Source organism: Amia ocellicauda, chromosome 21 (genome assembly GCF_036373705.1).
Source record: "Amia ocellicauda isolate fAmiCal2 chromosome 21, fAmiCal2.hap1, whole genome shotgun sequence".
Classification (NCBI taxonomy): domain Eukaryota; kingdom Metazoa; phylum Chordata; class Actinopteri; order Amiiformes; family Amiidae; genus Amia; species Amia ocellicauda.
This window is the reverse complement of record NC_089870.1, coordinates 1,881,732-1,905,391: the sequence shown is the minus strand read 5'-3', so window position 1 is coordinate 1,905,391 and position 23,660 is coordinate 1,881,732. Positions and strand designations below refer to the sequence as shown.

Here is a 23,660-nt window from a genome sequence, read left to right as displayed (position 1 = left end):
AGCTGTACTGGTAATTTTGTTGTCAAAAGTTGCATATTTCAAAATTGTCAGCACCCAGTTTTTGGGGGTGACTTAATGATTTAAGTGTAGTGCTTAATGTGGACTATACAAATTGTGCTTCACTGCAGTTTAATTTTCCATCTTCTAGATTAGGCTTCAAATTCAGCTGTGTGTTCATGTAAAGAATAAATTCCAACTTGGAAGTAGTAAGGACAAGAATGCATTTCAAGTTTATTAAAAATATACCTGTAAACATTAAAATGAGAATGGAAGAGTACAAAGGCTATAATGCAATTTAGGTAGGAAGAAGGCACTTCATTAATTACAAATCCACAGCTACTGAGGATTAAAAAAAAAAAAAAAAAAAAAAAGCCAACAAAAACATTGAATACAGGGAAAACAAATGCATAATTAAATTTGGAGTCTACATTTGATAAACCGATACAAGAGTTTATGTTCCAGAAAATTATTGCCGTGACAGCCTCAACTAAATGTCATGTTTAGAAGCTGTCAATTGACAGAGGTGTGGGGGGGCATTTGTATTGACAAGCATCACCACAGATCATCTTTAATCACAATATTGATAAATACATTGAAATTATTAAAAACAAACCCCCCCAAAAAATAGTCTGCCTATAAACAGTGGAATACATTCCCCTCTTTTATTCTACAGCCTGCATCACCTTATGTAAAATGAAATTAAATTTCACAGCAAAATATTATACATAGATTGTACTGTAATAACATCAAAATTGTGCCCGAAACAGACTGGATTGGTGCATTGCAGGAAGCCTCCAAACAAAGGAGTAAATTGACCTGAAGGCTCTCATTGAGCTAATTTATCAGTTATGAGTTACTGAGAAAACTGCAGTTGCACCTGAATAGAATAGTTGTAGGCACACTTCCTAAAAACAAAGTTGCAGGGCAATCCGAATAATAAAAGCTTTTCAAAAATTGTGTGGGTTTGAAAGCACAACCCTTTAACACATTAGAAAGGATTTCCATTCTTCATGGGGGGATTGTAAGGAAGACAATTACATTTATATTAGGCATCTGGGAATTCTAAATTCAGTCATTACTTACTGATGTTCAGCAAGGTCTATACAATGGACTAAGAAATTGCATGTCAACATCTTTCCATTCTCTAGATCAGTGGTCTCAAACTCAATTCCTGGTGGGCCGTGTGTATGCAGGTTTTCGTTCCAGCCGAGTCCTTAATTACTTAATTTGTCCAATTCATTTTTCAATTTGACATTTAAAAAATTGATATTGCAAGGTATTTTACAGTCGATGGTCAAAAAGAGCATTTGATTCAAGGTACAGTTGCTTATAAAATATATATAAGCAATATAAACCAGCATACACACGGCCCTCCAGGAATTGAGACCACAGCTCTAGATGATCCAAATTCTCACATCTTAGCAAGTGCCAATCCATTTATCTTTTTCCAGAATCCCAGAAGATCTTTTTATGACTCTCACAACTCAAGATACTGTAATGAGTCTGTACATTACTTAGGAGGAAAAGGCAATGTGTCAGATAAAGGCAACGTTTTAAAATGTTTTTATTGGGCCTCTAACATCTTAGGCACTACAATACATATCTGTAAAAACTGCAGAAGGACCTCAGTCCATCTCATCATCCCGGACAAGGCAAATGCATCCCAGTGAGCCCAGCAAGTACCAGCCCATCTTTCCGACTGTAAATGTGTAGGGGAAACACTCTAACCTAGGCTGTTACAACACAGTCAAATGAGCCAACATTAAAATGCACCTTTGAGGACCATTTTGTGACTTCTTCCAAGGCCAGATGTTATCATTCACCATTATACTATCAGAGCAGTTATTTCTGCTTAGATATTTTCAACTGAATGCTACTAGTAATAGCCAAACTTTGTTTTTGTTTAATTTTAATGCCAAGATTTGTTGGTAAACTGAAAATTACACTTCAGTGTACAATTGCATTCTCCGCTCTAGCTATAAACTTAATCCTTCAAATCACTGGTGTGCCTACAGCATTACTACAGTCAATTCACTTGTTCTATACATTTGCCTCATCACCCACTGGATACCACTAGGCACTGACTCGGCAGAATCTAAGGGCATGAGAAGATCTTCCATTATGAATCAGAAAAAGGACGTGTTGCAACAAGCTCTATCCACAGAAGCTTTTCACTGCAGGACAGGTTTTAAAGTAAGAGCTCATAAATTACTTGCAAAGCATTCAGCCAAGTACACAGGAAAAGATAAATGCAAAAGAAAGTGGCATAAATCAATCTGAAAATATTACGAGAATCATCATTACAAAACGTTCCCCTGTTGTAGGTTGAAATCCAGCATTTTCTGATCCAGTGACTGGCACAAAACAGGTTAGTATAAGAGCAGTTTGTAGGAGACAAATTATTTTCATCAGAATAACATGGGGGTCCCCGATGTTAGAAGCATCATTCATCCGGCATCCTCTCAGAAAACCCAAGCCCCGTATTACTACTTTTCATTCATACATGAGAATAAATTAAATCAATGTTTAATCTTTACAGAGATGTAAATAAAAATTGTTGTAGCATTAACAAGACTGGAGACTGATCCGAGACCAACAGAAGAGCAGACTGTAAAACATGAATTCTTGGGAAATGCAAAACAATGGATCTTGGCAAAGAATTCATGTGAAGCTTGAACTGTAAAATAATGCCCAAATAGTGTTGTCCAACAAGGTCGAGTGAGGGATTAGCTTGATGTTTGGCATTACTGGAAATGTACTTCATGTGGCCCATTCAAGTCCTACATTTTGGATTCTAGCCTGGTAACAGTGTCACTGCCAAATGCATTTTTATATCTATTAACAAATGAAAATGGGACTTGGGGGGAAAAAAAAAAAAAAAAAAAAAAAAAAACTGCAGCGATTATTAAAATGTCCTGTTGATTCAGCAACCTTGCTTCACTATCACTGCATTATCTATAACAATTATGTACAAAACTTTAAGTCACTGCTGCAGGTTACAACATTTAAACTGCAGCTACACTACAGTACTACAGTCCCAAGTTCAGCTATTGAATGCACAGCAGGCCAAAAAGCACTTAAAGCAGAACCTCACACATGCTTATTCATTTCTGAACTACAGGCTCCATCAGGGGAGTGACAGAAGTTTTTCCCAGGTGTTCCCACAGTGATTTCAGGAAGGAGGCACCTGTGAATTAGAACTTGCTTATGCATAAACTAATAAATTAGTGCATTCAAGAAACAGATTTGTAAATTAAGTAGTCTAAATGGAACAGAGGACCTTTCAGCTCTGAGATCATTTATATTGGGGGCCAGGTAATACACTAGAAATAGAATGATTGGTTGGTTGGTCCCATTATGCTTTGTAGGCCTAATATTTGTTACACAGGTTCAAAATAAGTAAGAAACCTAAGATTCAGTCTCCTGTGACAGGCAACCTTATAGAACTAAACTGCAGTGAATTAGGTTGAAAGATTGCAGCGGTGATGTACATAGGTTTCATATATCTGTGGGACTGTTGAAGCACCTTTGCTTTCAAAATTACTGTCACCCTGCATTCACAACCTACTTACTTTACTGAAAACGGGCCATGTACTGATGAACACAAATTAAAGGCAGGGTTCAGTGCTCCTATCGAACACTACCATATCCTCAACTCTAACAATAATTCTAACAAACTCTCATGCTTATCACCTGTTGTTTTTCATTCTGGGAGCATTGACAAGATTGACAAGCACTCAAGAGCTTCACAATGCCATGTTACTCTTCTTATTTTAATTGTCCCACAGAGATAAAGACTGAAAGACAGAAAGAGGGAGTAGCTCTTAAGGAGTCTGATGGTTGGTGTGAAAGCTGCAGCAGGCCACAGACCAGAAGTATGTACTTTGTCTATCCCTCTACTGGATGAGTTTGGCAGCTCTCTGGTTGGCCTCGTCAATGCGCCCTTTATTCATTTCAGCCTGGGAGACAAGAGGAAATGACATGAAGGCTTGGCACAGAGGTCCAAAGGCAAAATGAATCAATCAAACATTTCAACAATGTATGTGAATTCAGTTACAGATTGAGGCACAATAAATACCATAAAGCTAGTGATCAAAAACAGGACGGATTATAGAGGCAAAATGCAGACCCTGAGAAGTCCTTGTTTATTGAATAGTTTCATTGCCTTGCTTTGCTTTACCGAATACGAACTTTACCTACGTATTACAGACATTATGAAACATTATGAATCGGGGCCCTCCAGGACTGGGCTACAGGTCATTTGACATGATGGGTTAAGCTATACAAGGACTAAAAGTTGGTGTGTTGCAGTAAGGGAAGGACCCTGTATGGGAGCATTGGTTGTGTATGTGTAAGATGGACTTAAGTGACCCACCTTATCTGTGATGCGGTCAATCTGCTTATTCTGCTTGTCGATCTCGTTGCCCATGTCCATAGCCATGTTCTTCAGGTTGCCAATGATACTGCCCACCTGAGTCAGGTTCTCCTCCATCTCATCCTCCCGGTCATCATTTGTTATCCTTAGAAAATCCACAGCACAGCAATCAAATCAATTACAGCACTCACTGCATTTACATTTTTGTGTTGGATGTAGCGAGATAGCTACAGGAGAGCTCAACAACCAAAGGACAAATCACTATTCAGTGTTTTTTTGGTTGCTGTTCATTGTGCTAATAGTGTGATCATAGCACAGCCATCAATAATGTAGTCTGAGCTCATGCATAACGATAGGCCTGAACTTACATTTAAACTCCCCCCAAAACCAATGGCTAGAATACACCTCTCCTATGTTCAAGATTTTGTATGCAAGGAAGCCTGGTCTCATAGGTACCACAATGAAGACCCCTGATCTAGAGAACATACTTTTCAAATGATACCTCTTAATGTAGGGCCCAGATGCTTGTCCAGAGGCCTGGGTGTTGCCTGCCTGTCCATTATGGATGCTGGGAGGCTGACTGGACACCACAGGCCCCTCTGTGCCAGTGTGACCTTCACGGACGCTCCCTGTGCCCCAGGTCCTCTTGTAACGATCACCAAGCTCAAACTTCCTCACACTGTGGGAATTACAAGAGATGAACAATTACTACAATAGCACAAAAAGATATAGAAAGGTTAATTTCTATAACCTCAGTCTTTCCTGCTATAGTAGGAACATACATTGGTAGGTTTACATAAACGCTGACTACAAGTAGCAATTCCAATACTCGCTTTGCATTCTGTGGAGTATTTTGTAAGGATCATTCTATAGATAACACCCTAAATGAAAGTACAAAGCAAGCATGGTCATAGCAAATCAACCAACTGTAGACATTGCTTCAAAAAATTTGTAGAGGATTCTGTGGGCACTTAAGGGTTTTAGAACAGGAGAATTTTCAGGTTTATATAGAGCAAGGAGAGTCATATACCAGGCTATTCAATCCTGTCTAATGAAAAGCAATTCACTTGTAAAAATCAGTTATTGAAAATAATGTAAAATGTACAATAATGGACAAACTAAATTATAATCAACAACTTGTGCAGTGATCTCCAGAACCCACTCCTTTTCCACCCTCGCCTCTAAATGGTGGAACGACCTTCCCAGTGTGGTGCTGACCTTAGGGTCTCCAACCAACGTCCGGCATCTCCTCAAGTCACAACTGTTCAGACTGTACTTGCAATGCCGCAGCCTAATCTCCTGGACACCTCAGCACTCTTACAGTTATGCACTCATATTAAACTATGCTCCTGGTTACTTATGTATTTTTAGCTCCTGTTCCTATGCCTACCCTGCCCCTTAGCATATACCAGAGACAGAACTCGTATGCATTTCCCACTGATTTTATTTACTGTACTTTTTAAAAGGTTTGACAAGGTTTCTCTGGGTTACTGCATCTGCAAATAAATTAATAATCACCCCTGCAGAGCACTTTCTTCCAACAGCTTACAAATGACAGACAAAATAACTATCCTCCTAAGGGTCTTGAGAGCACAAACACTACAGGCATTTACACAGAGCAAGCTTCAGTTATCCTAAACAAGAGTCGATGCTGTCATTTCTGACCTGGGCAATGACAGACTTGTGAATTAGCATGAATTAAAGGGTTAAGGCACAGAGCTGCAGTACCATACTGTTAAGTCCCTGGCACCTACTTCAACCCTCTGGATGTAGAGAGTTTGTCATCATAGAAGACAGGCATCAATCCACACAGGTTAGCAAGAGCTTTTACTGAGGCAGCAGTAAGAAATAGAAAGAGAGCACACAGTATAAACATAGGAAAGAGTATCATTTTAGGCACAGGTTTAAATTCTTGGTTAGTAAAAAGCAAGTCTCAGAGTATACAGCACTACAAAAGTAGTAAGAGAAGCAAAAGGCTGCGGGAACTCACCCTAACAGCAATCCTGTTAGTTATCGACCTGACCCTCATGTTAACAGAATTAGAATAAGAATACAAATGCAAAAATGCACTCATGCAAAAGCTATGTATATTCAACCCAAATTCTCACCTACATAGAGGAATATCCTTTCAAAGGATTACAGGGTTCCCGTTTGTAAATTACATAGGCTTACAACCTGGTTTCAAGATCTTTGTATGTAATTGGTATTCTGGTTTCCTTGCTGCTTGTAATTGTGCCGTATCCCTCCCCCAGGCCCATTAGAAGCAGAAGTTTGGATACAGAGATTCCAGTGGGGCACAGAGCAGTCAGTTATCCTACCTGTCACAGGGGCAAACGCACAGGCCACAGCACTTGGACAGATCTGTCAGGTTTTTCTCTGCTAGTCTCATGTCCTCATTGATTTGGTCCATTCCCTCCTCTACATGCTTCAGTTGCTCTGAAAGAAAGAGAAGTCACCCAGACGAGCTTTCAAGACTCGTTTCACTTTACCCATGAACGATTTGAATTCCCATCTCCAAGCTTTTTTAATAGCTGCCGCTAATCTGCCGTTTCATTATTAATTACCCTGCAATGCTAAAATTAAGTACAAAAATGATTTACAATCAGATATTTTTGTAGGCCTTCTGCTATGTTGACCAGCATATTTTATGACCATTTTAAAAGCTAAAAACACATTGTACTAAATATACACAACACAGCTTTACTATTAGGGGTGTACATTTTTTAAATTGAAACAAGCGTCCGATTTCGACCATCAAATTTAAAGACGGAATCGCTATTTACTTGGCTTTGCCGAACCAAAAGTAATTCAAACATCAGCAAAAACAAAAACGGCAGACTACTTAAAAGTAGAACTGCCTTAGACACTTTTGTGCAGCTTTTGCAATTCAAAAGTAAATCTTTGCATATGTGAATTTCTCCCACATATCCGATCTTGTACATTATGAAATATCTGAATTAAATGCATATACAGCATTTCAGCTGTAAACTCCTCAAAATTAAGGAGTTATAAATATCACGTTTTGATTAACAATTGAAGAATCCCACCGGATACAGCTCGTCTGCCTGTCCTCTGATCGGCCGAGCAAGTATCTAACATTTCTTGAATTGAATCATGACAACTCCAGAAAAACTGTTCATGCAAATATAGAACTACTTAAAAGTCCATTAAAGTGTTTCATAAGCCCTTACTGTTAATTTTATGTTGTTGATTTCTTGGCTGGCAGTGTTACAATAATTGTAAACTGTCAAAAAAGGTTACTCAAATGTGTGAAGAAAAATAAATAAAAATCGAACTTCAAATAGTGACATAATTGAAAGGCAAATCATATCTATGGAATCCTTACACCCCTATTTACTATATAAAAAAAACATTACAGTGAATACCGAATACATTTTAATAAGTGTTTAGATTATGAAAATGAAAGGAAAACTTCCATGAAGATTTGAGAAAATGTTTTTCCATATTCTTAAGCATTATAAAATTATTATAGAGATTATAAAACTAGGCCTACATATTGCATAAAACTGTATGGCAAGATATTTGTACCATTTTGATACCTTTACCAAAGCCTGGAATATACAGTATATATGTCATATACCTGGTCATACATGGAAAGCAGTTATTTTTCCTTATGAAACTAATTATATCTTAGTCTTCACTGTATGCTGGCATACAAAGTAGGGTAATCTTCCATGAGCATTTTAAGTTTTGAGCATATCCAGTTTACAAAATGTAACTGGACTTAACTTATAATGAATAAATCCTCAGATTTTTGTTGTACTAATCAATTGCATTTAAGCATAATTAGGATTTTTCATTAATTTCTACACATGATTTGCAATGACTACATTTAGATTCTGGAGGTTTAACCAGTGACAAATGTTATGCAGATTAATAATTAAATATGCAAAACTTACCTCCCTGCTCATCCAGCATTACAATAGTCTTCACACCTGTCTCTTTGCTCTGCAGACAAAAGGAAAGTACTATTACTTCAGATTTCCAACCACAGCTGCAGTCTACCCAATGGAAGAAAGACATTTTTGTACATTACATTTTTCTATCCTGTTCTGTGGCAGTTTTTAAGTAAATACTATGGAAATGCATTAACAGTGGTAGAAATGACAAACTTGCTATTATGACTAAATTTTTCCACCGTTTTCAGTAAGTATAGTTAAACATTTAGAGAACCAGTCTGAACTGCCCATTATATAACTTCATATTTTATTTGATCTGCCTGATTTCACACAGTGGTTTTTGACTTGACAGAAACTGATGTATTGAAGTGACAGAGGGATACACTTCATCACAATAGGCTTTATTTCAATTCTTTACTGGAGCTCCAGGTTGATAAATTATCCTATACAGATAGGTAAAGTCTTTTGAGTAGCTAGTTTCCCTGAAAATTTTCTTCAAAATGGCACGTAGTATAAAGAAACAATGGTTTATGTACTGAACACACATTCACAATTGATGAACTAGGGAGAAACATACAGGAGGAGATGGCAATTTCCCACTAGCAAATACAGTTTATTACAATATTTAATATTTAAGGTGGCAGTCACATGCTTTTCAATACACTGTCAAAGATGCAAGTTTTTTTTTTGTTTTTTTTAAAGGGTGATATGTTCAAGTCCTTAACCAGAAGTCAGATGATGCTACAGCTCAGTGATCAGCTACTGTACACTGCTGATTGGTCCTTAGGTTTCTGGACATGCAAAGCTGCTTTATGAAAAGCCTTCCCTTTTCCTAGCAGGGGCTCTACAGTTTCCAGTAAACAAGAGTGCTACAGAGCTGAACAGGAAGAGTACCAGCTAAACACTACTGATGTGTGAGTTGCTTAAAACAGACTTGAAAGAGAGGTGTTGGGCCTCAGATGCCTCTCTCTTAAGATGTGTGCAGTCAATGTGTTCTGGTCCCTGATTAGCACTTATTTCAGCCTGGCTTGCTTAGAACATCAAGTTTACTTTTAGCCAGTCTGGGAACTGAGCCATACAGGATCTGCAATGGCATTCCAAAATATTTTAAGAACATTTTACTAGTACAGACAAGATTCAAGAACTGGTTCAATTACATAGCTGACTTTTTTTCCTATCCTTGAATAGCTGGGTCACAACTTTCAGTTAAGCACAACCAAAGCATGCTACGAGTTCAGATGCATGTTACAGGACTAATGCTTTAACAGTAGTCCTACTTCTGATTCAGCAAGGACTGTGGACAGAAAAGTATATGAGCTTACCTCCTCTGCCAACTGTAGCATCCTCCTGGTGCTCTCCAGCGACTGTAAGTAAGCAAGAAAAAGTAATTAACTCTCTACCCATGAACCTGTGGCCTCTGCAGAAATAGTCTGAATGGGGCTGTTCTTTGCATCATGTAAACCAGTGTTTTTGGATCATGTCCTTGAGGGTGGAAACATTTCTGGTTTTCATTTCACCTGCACTACAAATTAGTTAATTGAATTGAACTAATGCAGTTAATCGAATCCTGCCAATTATATTAAGAGTGCTATAAAACCTGCTGAATTGTTTCTCTCAAGGACTAGATTTTAAGAACACTGATAGAACCCATCTTGAATAACACTTCAAATCAGTTCAACCATATTACAGGGTAGGTTCACTGGTACCAGCATGTATTAGGATGAAATTGCTTCCTGGAAACAAAGGAATAAGCTCAATGAACAGTAAAAGTTAAAAACTTCAATAATACTCAAAATACATAGGGACCATAGAAAATGCATTAAACTGTAAGCAGTCATATTTAAAAATATATTTTGACACTTTAAAATCAGTTCTACCATAGATAATTGAAAATTGTCTAATTAGAAACAAATTGCAATACATTTATTTTACTTAGCCTTTGTGAATTTATAGCTTATACTTTTTAACCAAAATATAAAAGTTTGGTCAGCATCAAGGTTATTATTATTATTATTTTTTTTTTAAGTGTGTAAATGGAAAAGTTGTACATCGGGGCTTAACTAGCCGTTAAGGGAAGAACTAGGTTACAATTAATTGCTTACATTATAATGTAATGTTACAGAGGAATCTGGTCTGTCCAGGTGGCAATGCAGCTACTAGTTTCCTTTATGATTTGGGTTAAGATTAACTTAAGTCATGGCCTTTCCCAACACTGCAATTATGTTTTACTCAGACACTTTCAACACAATTGTAAATTTGACAGTGGGGCTTCCCAACATTACATAATTTTGGAACAAATTGGAGGAAGAAAGTGACATAAGGGATTTTTAGCTGTAAAAAAAAAAAAAAACAATGGTTTTAATTTTCATTCCACCATTATGATTTGGTCCAGTCCTTAAAATTATATTTGACAGATCCCATGAACCCCCACTGAAAATCAATACCAATGGGTGTGGCATCGCCTAGGTTTGCATCTCGAGAAGTGATAATTAAGGGAATTAAATCAAAAATCCCCAGTATTCAATATGCTCTGTTGAAATCTGCAGAAGTAGATTGCAACACATGCAAGAAGTGTCAACAATAAAGAAACTAGCATTTTTATTGCTGTCTCTCTAATTATGTTAAAGTCAGAGCTGTGAAGGGCTGCCATTCTTCACAGCTCCTCCTCTACTATTACATGAAAATGGTGTCAAGTACACATCTGGAGTCGAACAGTGCGACTCAAATAACAAGGTCACTGCACTGTGTAGACAACAGACCCTCTGTAAGCACAATACAAACTAATTCAGATAAACCTTTCCGGGTTCCTATCAGAGTTTGGTTTTTCCATTAGTAACATTTTCAGGGCTGGTCTGGGAGCTTAGTAATAGCAGACGTTGCAGTACTTAAATATACTACTTCACAAAGACTATGTGGCAGGCCAGATATAGAAGTTGAAAATAAGCTGCAACTCACTGTGCCACAGAGTTAAATAAGTGTTATAAATCATTTCTACATTTTTAGGGCCCAGAAATCAGTTTTATTTATTGAATTTTCAGAACCATTGTGCCCGATATCGGATTTTATAAAAAGAGGAGAGGAAGAGAGAACGTTTATAGGTTTTTTGTACTTTTGTCTTCACCCATTTTTATTAGTGTTTCAGGGTTTCCCATAGTTATATCAAAGAATGAGTAGGACCTCATTCCACAACAGAAAAGCCTGATTAAAACACCAGGTTAGAGCTTCTGACATTTTCATAACGGACTAGCAGCATCACTGTTGCTAAGCCCAACGTTAGGAATGACATTCCACTGACCTAACCTACTCTGCACAGCCACCATTATACCATGTTTATGACTGAATTTAGCTATCCTATCTAACTTCGCAATAGACTATGATATATTCATTATTTTGGGGGATTTTAACATGCATATGGATATTAAACAGGGGACCCCTTTACTGTTAGTTTCCTTTCCCTATTGTATAAAATTAGTCAATTCATAAATTCAATGCATTAGTCAATTAGTAAATTAATCAATTCATTAAATAGATTCATACATCAATTTAGCGGTTTGCCAAGTGATCTTGCATTTGCATTTTTTTGGCAAACAAACTTTTAAAAGCTAAATCACCCGAGGGTGCGGGTTTTTACCTACATGAGGCACCAGTTCTGAGCCAATCACACGCAGGAGGGTGAGTTCGATCGATGGTGCTGTAATGGGGCTTGCTGTGGCGGTGGGGAGGGACAATTCATTGTGATGGTCAATTGTGAAGTAGGGCTTGCTGTGGTGGTGGGGAGGGATGGTTATTTTTGAGAATGTCACAAGTCCATTTGACCTGTGACAACCACTTTAAAGTCTCATAAATGCTGTATTATTAATGTCCAAAATTATATGTAATGGAGTGCTGTGACCCCATACACACACACCTTTTTCTCTATTTATAAAATTTAAACTAATTCCAATAATTCAGTCATATAGGCTACTACACACCTAATTAGGACAATTGTCTGCATTAGTAGGTTACTTAAAACAGTTTTCACAGGGGGCATTTCCCATGTATTTGCTGGTAAGAGGTTAAGAAGCACCACTGTGAACCTGGCATCATGGGTTCCACTCCACACAGTACTAACGAGACATTAAAGTAGTTGTCAAAGGTCAAAACTGACTTGTGACATTCTCAAAAATAACCATCCCTCCCCACCACCACAGCAAGCCCTGCTTTAAATTGACCATCACCATCAGTTCACCATCGATTGAACCCGCTATAGCCAATGCATGAAGTCCTTCACAGTCAAGAATCAAGAATTAGTTTCCTTAATTATTAAATGAAACTACAATCTGTGCACTAGACCCTATACCCACTAAATTGCTAAAACAAATCACTTCCATTAATTATTCATCTAATAAACAATATTATTAATGCTTCTTTATCCTTAGGATCTGTTCTAGAATCTTTTAATATAGCTGTATTTAAACTAGGGGCTGACGGATATATCGGAGCACTGATATTAACGGCCGATATTGGCCTTTAACAGAAATCTCTATCGGCACATATTCCACTGATATATTCTCTCAAATTATTGGCTAAATATTTTTTTTCAAATTACCATATTACCCTCATAACCAAAATTAAGTGTTTTTCAAAGCTGTGCTGCATTTGAGTATCCATGGTTTTCATTGTTTATTTTCGTCATGACTGACGATTACCTTACACTATGGCATAAATGTGCATTTTTACTGAAAAGTTAATTAAATCACTTTTCAAAATTCACAATAGCAATTAAAATAAAGAAAAACAGTCAATGTTCACTGAAAATGACTGGAAATCAGCATGCAAAAATTGTCTCCAAATGACAAGCAAGCTCAGATCAGAGTAAAACATCTAAAGAAAATTAGTGAAAAACGGATCTCAGACAATGTTGGATAAAACGTATAAATATCATGTATAGTTTCAAACTATTTCAAATCCTTCATCGTGTTTTGGTTGTAATTTGTATTGCAATACGTTTAACATATATATTGAATAAGTTACAGTTTCGAGGGCATGCTTAAACATTTCTTAAAAACGAATGCAGCCGTGCTGTGCTGCCTGCACTATAATAACCTGCCCCTGTTGGATCGGCAGTGTTGAGCACTGAGCAGGACTTTTGAACCTGACTAGTGTAAAACGCAAATATAAGCCAAACCAGCACTTAACACTATCTTATTAATTGTTCTAATGTATAGAACATGCATATTTTTCATTTATTCTCCCTTATTCTAATTTATTTTTACAATGTTTGATGTGGTTATTTATGATTAAAATCAATGTTAAGTTTATTATGTAAAATGTTAAAATGTAAAAGTCAGTGCATATTTGACAATTTCTCTGACAGGGAGAGATCTGAGGTATCCATGCTAGAAAATGTCTGTTTTACATTTAAAAAAAAATGTAAATAATCAGCAGATATAATCGGTAATCTGGGAAATTTAGCTTCCCAATTATCGGTATCGGACCCAAAAAACCTGCATCAGTCGGGCTCTAATTTTTAACAACTTCTTAAGAAATCCAGTGCTGACCCTAATTCACTTAAAAACTACCAACCTATTTCAAACCTTTCCTTCCTTTCTACGGTTATAGAGAAAGTGGTTGCAAGCCAATTGCAAGTTTTAACTAATAATCATGTTTATGATTTTTTTTTTTTTTTTTTTAATCAGGCTTCTGCTCTGGCCACAGTACAGAAACAGCCCCGTTAATAGTATTAAACAAAGTGTTTCAGTCCTCCGACTTAGGGCATGCCACTATTATTTAGCTAGACTTAAATGAGGCTTATGACGATTGACAACCAAATCTTGATACACTTCATGGAAAACCTTGTTGGCTTATCTCACAATGTTCTATCCTGGTTTAAATCATATTAAAATCAAACAGTGCAATATGTACAGATGAATGAATGAAAATACTCAAATTTAACTGAGGTTAAATACTCAGTCCTCAGACCTTTCATTGTACATCCTCTACGCCGTAATGTTATCTTTCACAGCTACACAGATGACAATTATATTGGTCAGTAAATCATAACAATACCATAGACATAGAAATGAATCTGCCGTCTGCCAAATTTTAATCTCGGATGACAAGTAATTTTCTTATTGTTTATACTGTTAAGACAGAAGTCCTCATCTTATGAGAGTAAAATCTAACTATTCATCATACAGTAATGATAACTTTAATCTCACCCCTAAACAGACAGCACAAAACCTGAGTGTCATCTGTCACCAAAATCTATCAGACCAGAAAAGAATGTGTCGATCTTCCTTCCTCCATCTTAGAAACATTGCTAAACTAAAACAATTCCTCATTACATGACACTGAGAAATTGATACACACATTTTTTACATTAGATTAGATTACTATAATGCCATTCTGTCGGGTAGCACAAATAGAGCTATTTATGCACAAAATGCTGCTGCAAGAATATTAACAAGAAACAAACATGAACACATCACTCCAATATTAGCTTCTCTTCACTGGCTCCCTGTGCGCTACAGGATACATTTCAAATTTCTCTTATTAGCATTTAAAGCACTAAAGGGTCTTGCACCTCCCTACTTATCAAATACACTCCAGGTCAGCGGTTAGATCCCAGGAAGACAGTTACTTAGTGGTCCATAAAACGCACAAGAAAATCGCAAGTGGTAGAGCATTTAGTTATAGAGCCATGAAATCGTGGAACAATCTTCCAGCCTATGTAAAAGCCTGTCTTAGCCTTTAAATAATGGCTGAAGACTAATCTTTTTAGTCTTTTTCTAGCCAATAGTACTGCCGGTGTGCCATGGACATGCAATGCACAATTTTATTTGGAGATGAGCACAATTGTATTTGTCTTCCAGCAATAGCCCTGAGGGGCCGACAAAGCATCTCGTCCCCCACTGCGGAAACCCAAGAAGGTACAACCCAACCCAGAGGCATCCCACCGCCATCTATTTCTCCAATTAGTTATTTTTAATGTGATTTTAGGATCAGATGAGACTCGAGGCACCAGAAAAAGCTCCTTTTACACAATTGTGTCATGCAGGATATGACAATGGCAATATTGGAATATATTTGTACTTTGGCACACACTATACACAGAACATGGTTGTGCTGTATTGGTAACATACACTGCAGTGATAGCAGACTGGCTCAAAGTTAGCACAAGTTTTAAGATCCTAAAGAGGAAGTGGTAAAAAAGAAAGAGAAAAATTACAATGTTATGGGTAGAGGGATTTAACAATCATAGATAATCCAGGAATATAAGTAAGTAGTATAATGGCTTTCTATTCTGAATAAGCAGCTGGATAGAGAAGATGACTTTTGACCTGATCGAATTATACAAACTGAAGAGAGCCAGTACAGCAAATTTATCAATTTATAAATTAGTTTTTACTTTTCCCCACTCTCCTCATATTAATCTCGTCAAACATCAGAGTCTATGATAGGTTGTTACCAACACTGATCCTCATTACATTCTACATATAGCTCATGATGTCAAAAAACAAACCCAAACCTTGGCTGAAAGTTATTTTAAGAGGTAATTAGAGAAGAGGAAAAAAGAGCTCTAACTTGAGTTTGCTTCTAGTAAAAAAAAACTGCAGAACACCAATGTAAGCATTCACCACTGTTGTTGCTTGCTTTGCCTACAATCTGTAACTTGTTATGTGGGTTGATCAAGTGACCTTGACTCGATACTTCCTGCATTGCTTATCTACCAACCTCTACATATTTTAGCGTTGATTTCCTTTCACTTATTTTTCAGTATTTTAAAGCTCATGGGTAGACAATCTAAACTTTTTCTGCTTTAGTCCATCTGAAGGATTATACACTTAAGTTATATGTTTAAGTATCTGAAGCTTGAAGATATGCAGTTTGATAAGTACAGAGTCTTTGAATGTATCCAAATTGTAGGCTACAGCTGAAAAACATATGATCTCCACTTGGGGCAGACCAGAAATCAATTTTATATAAAGTTTATAACAGTGGAAAAAAGGCATATAAAATATTGGTGACATTTGTAAGCGTCCCTGTTTAAGATTATTTCAGTTTTTGCAAAATGTCTAAGACAGCAAAGACATTCCCATATCCTATACTCAGTAGCACAATGGAGAAATGGATAATAAAGGAAAACACAATAGAGGTCAGAGAAGGGAAGTTGGATGTTTTCCTTCTTGAGAAGGTTTCCATGAGTGTGATTACTGGGCTTCCGATCAGAATTAATCTGGATTGAGAAGCATTTGCACAGTATTATCACTGACCATTTAATATCACATGCAGTTTCAGTATTACAACTGGAAGTAACCGGCTAGCACTGGTACGTCTTGATTGCCTTTATAAATCTCTTTAAGGCGATAATTAAAATAGGTCAATACTGTGAGAAGTATTTAAATACAGTTAATGTTATGGGACATTTCTCTTTTATCTTTGGAAACACTTAGTGATAAGAGACACTAGCCCATCTGCTGCTGAGGCCCAAGTACAGTCTTACCTCATCAGTCAGCTGGTTGGCCCGCATGGTAATGTCTTCCACTGACATTTCCGCCATGTTTCCTGAGTTGTGGGGGGCTCCTCCAATAGCAGCCAGCTCTGCAGCGAGATCTATAGTAACACAAAACAAATAGCTTTGAAGGCAAACTCAATGTGGAGAGAGAGACAACACAAGTGCATATTCCTCAAAACTTCCATTTGTTCCTGTGGTTAGTTTCATAAAACACCTTAAATTTCACTATTAGTTTTCCTCTTATGTGTGCCTTGAGTTTCATGGTGGTGCAAAAACCACATTAAGTCAATGGACGCATACTAGGGCCAGAGGTAAAAAATGAAACTCCCTACATCAATGAGGGGGCATGCAGGAGTTACATTTTGAGAAAAAAAGCTTAAACAAATGTAAAATATTTGTATATCAATTTAAAAAAAAATATATATATATATATATACACACACACACACACACACACATCACACATACACATATACACACACACACTTGTTTTAGTTCTTTCAAGACAAAAATAGATGCTTTTTTTTTATTTAAGATAGAAAAGATTACTGGACTGTCAAGGATCACTTAATCATAATGCATAGACAGTAATGGGGGTGAGTACTAATTTAGTTCAGAATGCAATTTATTTTTTTATTTTATTTTTTTCTCCCTTCCCCCAGTGTTACAACAGCTACAAAATCCTTCATAGAGCAAGATATCATGAACTCTCCCTTCCTCTGTAGCATGAATAGAGTTTTCCTGTTTTTCTTTGTCCTTGACACCAGTCACTAACACTTTAGGTACAGACAAGAAGTCAAACGTCATCCTGCAATACTGTCCTGCCTGCAATCAGCTTCATAAATTTGCCTTTGTGAAGGACAGGTTTATTTGGCAGGGCAATTGTCAATGTGTCTCACGTTGTAATGATTTAGAGAATCAAGTGGGTGTAGTAATATCTCTGAATTAGTGAGGTTTTTTTACACGCTTAACTTTTCTCTTTATATTAATATTGCAGACAGTGTATAATGTACAAGCATGTGTAGATTAAAATCTTATAACTGTGCTTATTTAAATTACAACATTACTAGAAAGATCTTTGTTTTTCTTTTCAGTCCCACCAATAAACACACCCATGAAACAAGTACAACCAAGAGATAACATAATAACTGTGCTTGTGTATTTACATGAATACTGTAAACAAAATACAGAAAAACCAATTGTATTGATTACAATTACTGCAAAGACAGATCACTAGAATTAGCTCTCAGACTCAGACTTTTCACCGATATGCAGATATGTTTAAGGAATGTATTTCATATTAAAAGTGTGTAATTCCTTGAAAAAACAATGCTGCTGTTCTAACAAAAATTACCTGCTTGTGAGAGAAATATGATATTCTCTTATTACAGTGTTGTAGTTTTAGTTATTTAGGTTTATCTACCTAGTTATCAGCATATTGTTCAGTGTTTGGAAGGGTTAGGGTTAGGGTTAAAGCCCAATGTTTATTCTGTGTCTTCGGCTAATATGTTTTTTATTCCCCTCCCCCTCTCTCTTTTGTTGTTGTTGTTGTTGTTGTTTTGGCATACAGTATTGTGATACTAAACCTAGTATTGGTATCAAAGTCAAAATTCTGGTATCATGACAACACTAGTTTCAGTATCATGATACCACCTAAGGCCTTAGTCAACTTAACATGGACTCATGGATTTATGTAAGCAAGAACAAGGGCGCTTTAATTTATTTTGCATCAGCGTGAGCTAGAAAAACAAACGCTAAATTGTATGATTTGGACAAACGGTATGTCCCTGCTGCTATGTGAAAAAATGTGTTTGGAACCTTGAATTAAGTAACTCAGCGGTCCATTGGAACAAAACCAGTAAGTCAGTGGGTCACACTGTTCGAAATATTCGTTCAATCTCCTCTTCTCACCTTCTGCATACTATATTTAAAGAGATCAAAGGCTTTCTTCAGATCTCCCAGCCTTCAGTTCAGAATAGACTTTCCTGCCCTGTGGAGACTGTAATGCACTTATACTTTTCTAATTCTAGTGAGATCAGGCAGCACAACTGATATGTGGTGCATCTAGGGAATTCTACAGCTGACTAATGATAGAAATTTAGATTGATCTTCAACCTGCAGTCTAACACCATAAATGACCTCCGAGCAGCTACATTTGCAAGATACCGAACCGTTACTTTGAATCTAATTGGGTGGTGCAAAGGAGACAACAGATCTGTAAGTTACATTAGGGTTAGGCGATATTAAAAATTACAAATCGCCATATCTGATGTTAAAATCAGCTCGCCACGGGACTAGGGGGACGAGTGTTGCTCATGTGCACATCCGCATTGATTTAATGCCGGGGTCGCACTACACGATTTCTACAATCGGATCCGATTTTGTGAACAGTGGGCGGCTCACACTGAATGTATGTCTTTGCGTCGTGAATGAGCGCACACTACACGATCGCTTATGCCGGGGTCACACTACACGATGTTAAGCCCGATTTGGCCCTCACGACAGATCGGCACTGATCGTTACGACAGGCAGCCTGGTCGAGGCGCGTCCCCGCTGCCGATGGTCGTGTGGTGTGAGACGGGCTGCGATGCGATCACTTGCACTCCGATCTGATCGTAAACTTGTCGGAGCCGATACGATTTTATTAAACATGTTTAATATTTACGACTCGATCGGCACCGATCGTGGGGAGTGACGTGATAAGCAGCCAATGAGAGCCGAGCTGACTGAAGCATAGAAGAAACAGGAAAATAAACATGACAGGAGAATAAGATTGAAGTATTTTAATAAATACGTATGACAAATACCAATGGTGTTTCGGGGCACGTTATTTTAAAATACTGTACGTTGTTTGTGCGGCTTGTGGTCGCGGTCTTTCCGCAGTTTTGCACAGCTCTGCAGAAATCCTCTGATCCCATTGGTGGAACAGCGCAGATCTGCGGTACAAAAACGGGTGCACGTCCGTGTTGTTGACCTTTTCTCTGTGTGGATCACGCGTGTTTCTGCGAGATTTGGAGGCTGTGACGCATATCGCAACGACTAGGATGTCGGATCAGTTGTGTAGTGTGTGTTCCGCTGTCTCCAAATGACAAGCAAGCTCAGATCACAGTAAAACATCTAAAGAAAAAAAACTGAAACTATACATTATATAAAACTATTTAAAATCCTACATCATGTTTAGTCTGAGATTCATATTGCAATACGTTTAACATACGTATTAAATAATACTTTCAAGGGCATTTTAAATATACTAAAAAAGAATAGCTGTGCTGTCTGCTCTATAACCTGTCACTGTTGGATCAGCAGTATTGAAAGCTGAGGAGGACTCGTGAACCGGAGAGAACCCGACGTGTGTGAAACACAAATATAAGCAAGACCAGCAGTTAACACTACCGTATTATTTGCTCTAATGTATAGAACATGCACATTTTTCTATTTGTGTGAAATTGCTCATATACCTTGGTCTTTGTTCTAATGCATAGAACATCCATATTTTTAATATTTAAAATATTTTAAATTGGATTCTCCTACAATTACCTCTTATCTAAAGGATGAAGACTAGTCAACCAGTTATTCAATATATATAGGATGTTTACCTTCTCCTTCAAAAGGGCAACCAAAGGCAAAGTCAAGCAGCTGCTGTTCAATCAACACACAAACATTTATTGTGATCTTTTAAACCCCATACAGACCTCCTGTAAAATAAGCGAGGTGCAGATGCCTTTAAGAGAAGCCAGAACAGCTTTGCCTTGGGTTGGATTTTTAACCAGGCATTCTGCATAAATACCCTACTGTTTTAGCTTCCCTCCTCTGTCTGTACTACATATAAAAAGGCACACGTTACAGCCAATAGGATGACATTGCATTTAGCTTGTTTGTGTCCATGTGTTAGGCGTATAAAGTGATCTAAAGGAAGCCCTGACATAATGTACAGACCATTGTCATATTGAAATGAGTTGATGTAGAGATAATGTGCAACACCAAACAGAAAAACTTTGTTCCCTCTTTTCCTCCCCTCCCATATTTGTGGGATATGATTGAACACTAAACATTCTGAATATATAGGCTAGGTTCTGTCAACATACTGGTTGAATATTGCGATCAAAAACACTATAGAAACAAGAAGAGCTCTTAGAACGTCTTCCTCTTTATTCAACCCACCTCGTCACCACACACTAATTTAATTACATCAAACTGTTCAAACTTGTGACTTATTAAAAAAAAAAATTCAAAATTGAATCCACATCAGATCTTAACTTACAGAAAAATGTGTTTAAAACAACTAAAATAACTGAAGTAGAAGCTTCAGAAGTCTTGTATACATTAAAAAATAAGAATTTGGATAGGGCTCCCTCCCATTTGTATTATTTTGAAACGCGATAGTCTCGAAAAAGACAAGTCCATGCGATTTATAAATTTACCAAAGCTTAAGACAACAAGGGTAACAAAGTCCGATCTTAACTTAAAGACGGTTTAACTTCGTGTGTCATTGTATAAATGAAACAACTTGGATCAGAAGTTTCCGAGTTAATCAACTTTGGAGGAACAGTGGAGGTTTTAAGTATGATAGAAGTTAAATTTACAAAAAGAGACATAAAATCAAACCAAAACAAAAAGCTAAAACGTACTCCGTGGTGCCATAAACAACAGCCGCGTTTTAACGAGTTCTTGTTTTCAATAATATTTAGTTTGAATCTCAAGTACTGGTCCATGGCCATTTGGATTTCCTTCGCTTTGTAGGTTTTCCAGCAGTATTTTAATATCCGCGACTGTCTTACAAACGTAACACACCTCGTCTGGCGTTAAACTTGTCTTTTATTTCTGGTTTGTCGTTTTGATTAGTTAGTGCAACACCCTTCGCACAGACGACAGTTTACAATATCGTCCCCTTTCTGAAACGTATAGGTATATTTTCCACATTGCTCTAAGATGGGAAAAGAAAAGTCACAATAGTAAATGTTATACTTACAGTAATTCCAAGTATAATAACCCACTCACAGCTGCAGACTCAAAACCAGGGTACAGGGTCTAAAAAATTCCTTTAGTCAGTTGCCAGTGTGTACTGCGCATGTGAAGATCAAACGACTGATTCCTGTGACTGATTAACTCTGCGCATGTGTACCCTCTGGCAAGGCAATAGATATGACGTAATTCTCTAACAGGCAGGAAAGAGTTTGTCTAACGTTTGTAGCGTTTGTTGTGTACAACATAATAAAATTAAATGAATGAATACGTGAAAAAGTTTCAAATTAGTTCCCTCAAAGCAATTTAATATTTTAGTCTTGCACATTTTGATGTGGCTAAATGTTTAATTAAAACAATAATACAATTATTACAGAAATAGAATTGATAACTGTTTAACAAAATAATGTATTCTGATCTTACTATCGTGTTATCCATTTGCGTCTTGTATTTTGCGCTTTCATAACTTACAGAATTATGATGTTGTATTGTGTTTTTTGTTGTTGTTTTACCAATATGTATCCTCTGCTCTGTGCAGTTGGCATTTTAGTTGATTGGTCTGGCATTAATTTGGGTTGGACACCTTTGTCAGCCAATATAATAATAATAATAATAATAATAATAATAATAATAATAATAATAATAATAATAATAATAATAATAACATGGCTAATATTAAATACATTAGGATCTACTCATAACTGTTTAATTTATTAATACTAATGTTGTTTGTAATAATAAATACATTTACATTTTAGCACTAAATCAAAATCCAAACAAACAGGCAAGTGTGGGGTTCACTGAATTTCTATATATACATCCTTTTACAGAATGTGAGTCTTAATAGAGATTGAGTAAAATAGGAATTAGGGGCGCCATGATCATTATGCCCCTGAGCTGATATTTGCTTTTACAAATAACTTGGCTACCATATTATCACATTTCACTATCTTACTCGATATAATAAAGCCGCTGTGCAGCTGTGGAGTGTCACAAGAGTCTAAAGCATGTAGGGTGGACCAAGAAACAATGAGAAAGTAGCAAATAAATGTGATTGTTCTACACATGTAGACAATGTACGATGAGGCATTTTGTTGCAATTTTTCAAATCAGCCCTTTAAGACACTTGCAATTTGATGATATAAGCTACTTTGTTGTTTTTGATGACACCAATATAGGGAAACAGAGTTAAACTCCATGTTAAGTTAAACAACTACTCAGAGTAGTTTCTTGATGATGTAAATCAACAATCAACTACTTCTATGGTTGTTATGGATAGCCCCAGACAAAATACCCAACCTCCACAGAACAATGATAATTCTATTTCTGCTAGTACCAGAACATTCCCAACTTAAATGAACATGTTTTTAACCAATTTGTATATACCTCACTTATATTACGTAATACTTGAAATATGTGTAGGAAATGTAACTGCATTTTCCTTACTCCAACTCAACTGAATGCAAATATTTTGTCTTTAAATTGCAAAACACCACAGCAGTAAAACAGCCATGTGATGAAGTAGGGTGGTGTGGAAGGAAAGTTAGAAATTCTCTCTCATACCTGTTTTTCTCTCTTGTATACTTAAGATAGATAAGGTCAAGCTAGAAGATCAGGACAGAAGGTAGTTTGATTTCTGTTTGTGATTTACGATGAGAATCTTGGAGACAATGTCAAACAGTATGATTTAAGTGTCTGCTCCCTAATCAATGTGTTGACCTATGAACTCTGTCCTATAATGATATATATTCTGCTTAGCTAACTCTCTAAGATAATATAGTAATGACTTTCTGATTGTAACCAGATCTTTGTTTTTTTGTGTATAAAAGGCTCTGACTTTTAAAATGAAGGCAGAGCGACTTTGAGATCTTCTTGATTCACTGTTCCTCTCCATGCTGCGTGTATT

At 36.9% G+C, this 23,660-nt stretch overlaps 1 protein-coding gene across 1 annotated transcript; it reads right to left on the bottom strand.

The window, feature by feature from the left end:
- Positions 1–207: 207 nt before the first annotated feature.
- Positions 208–21,892, bottom strand: snap23.1 (synaptosome associated protein 23.1). The gene is made up of 8 exons (XM_066694964.1): positions 21,762–21,892; positions 16,781–16,890; positions 9,618–9,659; positions 8,296–8,344; positions 6,694–6,811; positions 4,878–5,054; positions 4,376–4,520; positions 208–3,959 (listed from the first exon to the last, which is right to left on the bottom strand). The coding sequence occupies exons 2-8, from the start codon at positions 16,835–16,837 to the stop codon at positions 3,897–3,899; spliced, it is 651 nt and encodes a 216-aa protein (XP_066551061.1). The 5' UTR covers positions 16,838–16,890; positions 21,762–21,892; the 3' UTR covers positions 208–3,896.
- Positions 21,893–23,660: the final 1,768 nt, after the last annotated feature.

Bases quoted from the DNA above. Each gene is read 5' to 3' on its own strand.
- snap23.1 (XM_066694964.1), bottom strand. From the start codon at position 16,837: ATGGCGGAAATGTCAGTGGAAGACATTACCATGCGGGCCAACCAGCTG. The intron at 8,345-9,617 runs GTAAGCTCATAT...TTTTGTCTGCAG, and splicing joins TGCTACAGTTGGCAGAGGAG to AGCAAAGAGACAGGTGTGAA. The intron at 6,812-8,295 runs GTAAGTTTTGCA...TCTTTCTTTCAG, and splicing joins AATGCTGGATGAGCAGGGAG to AGCAACTGAAGCATGTAGAG.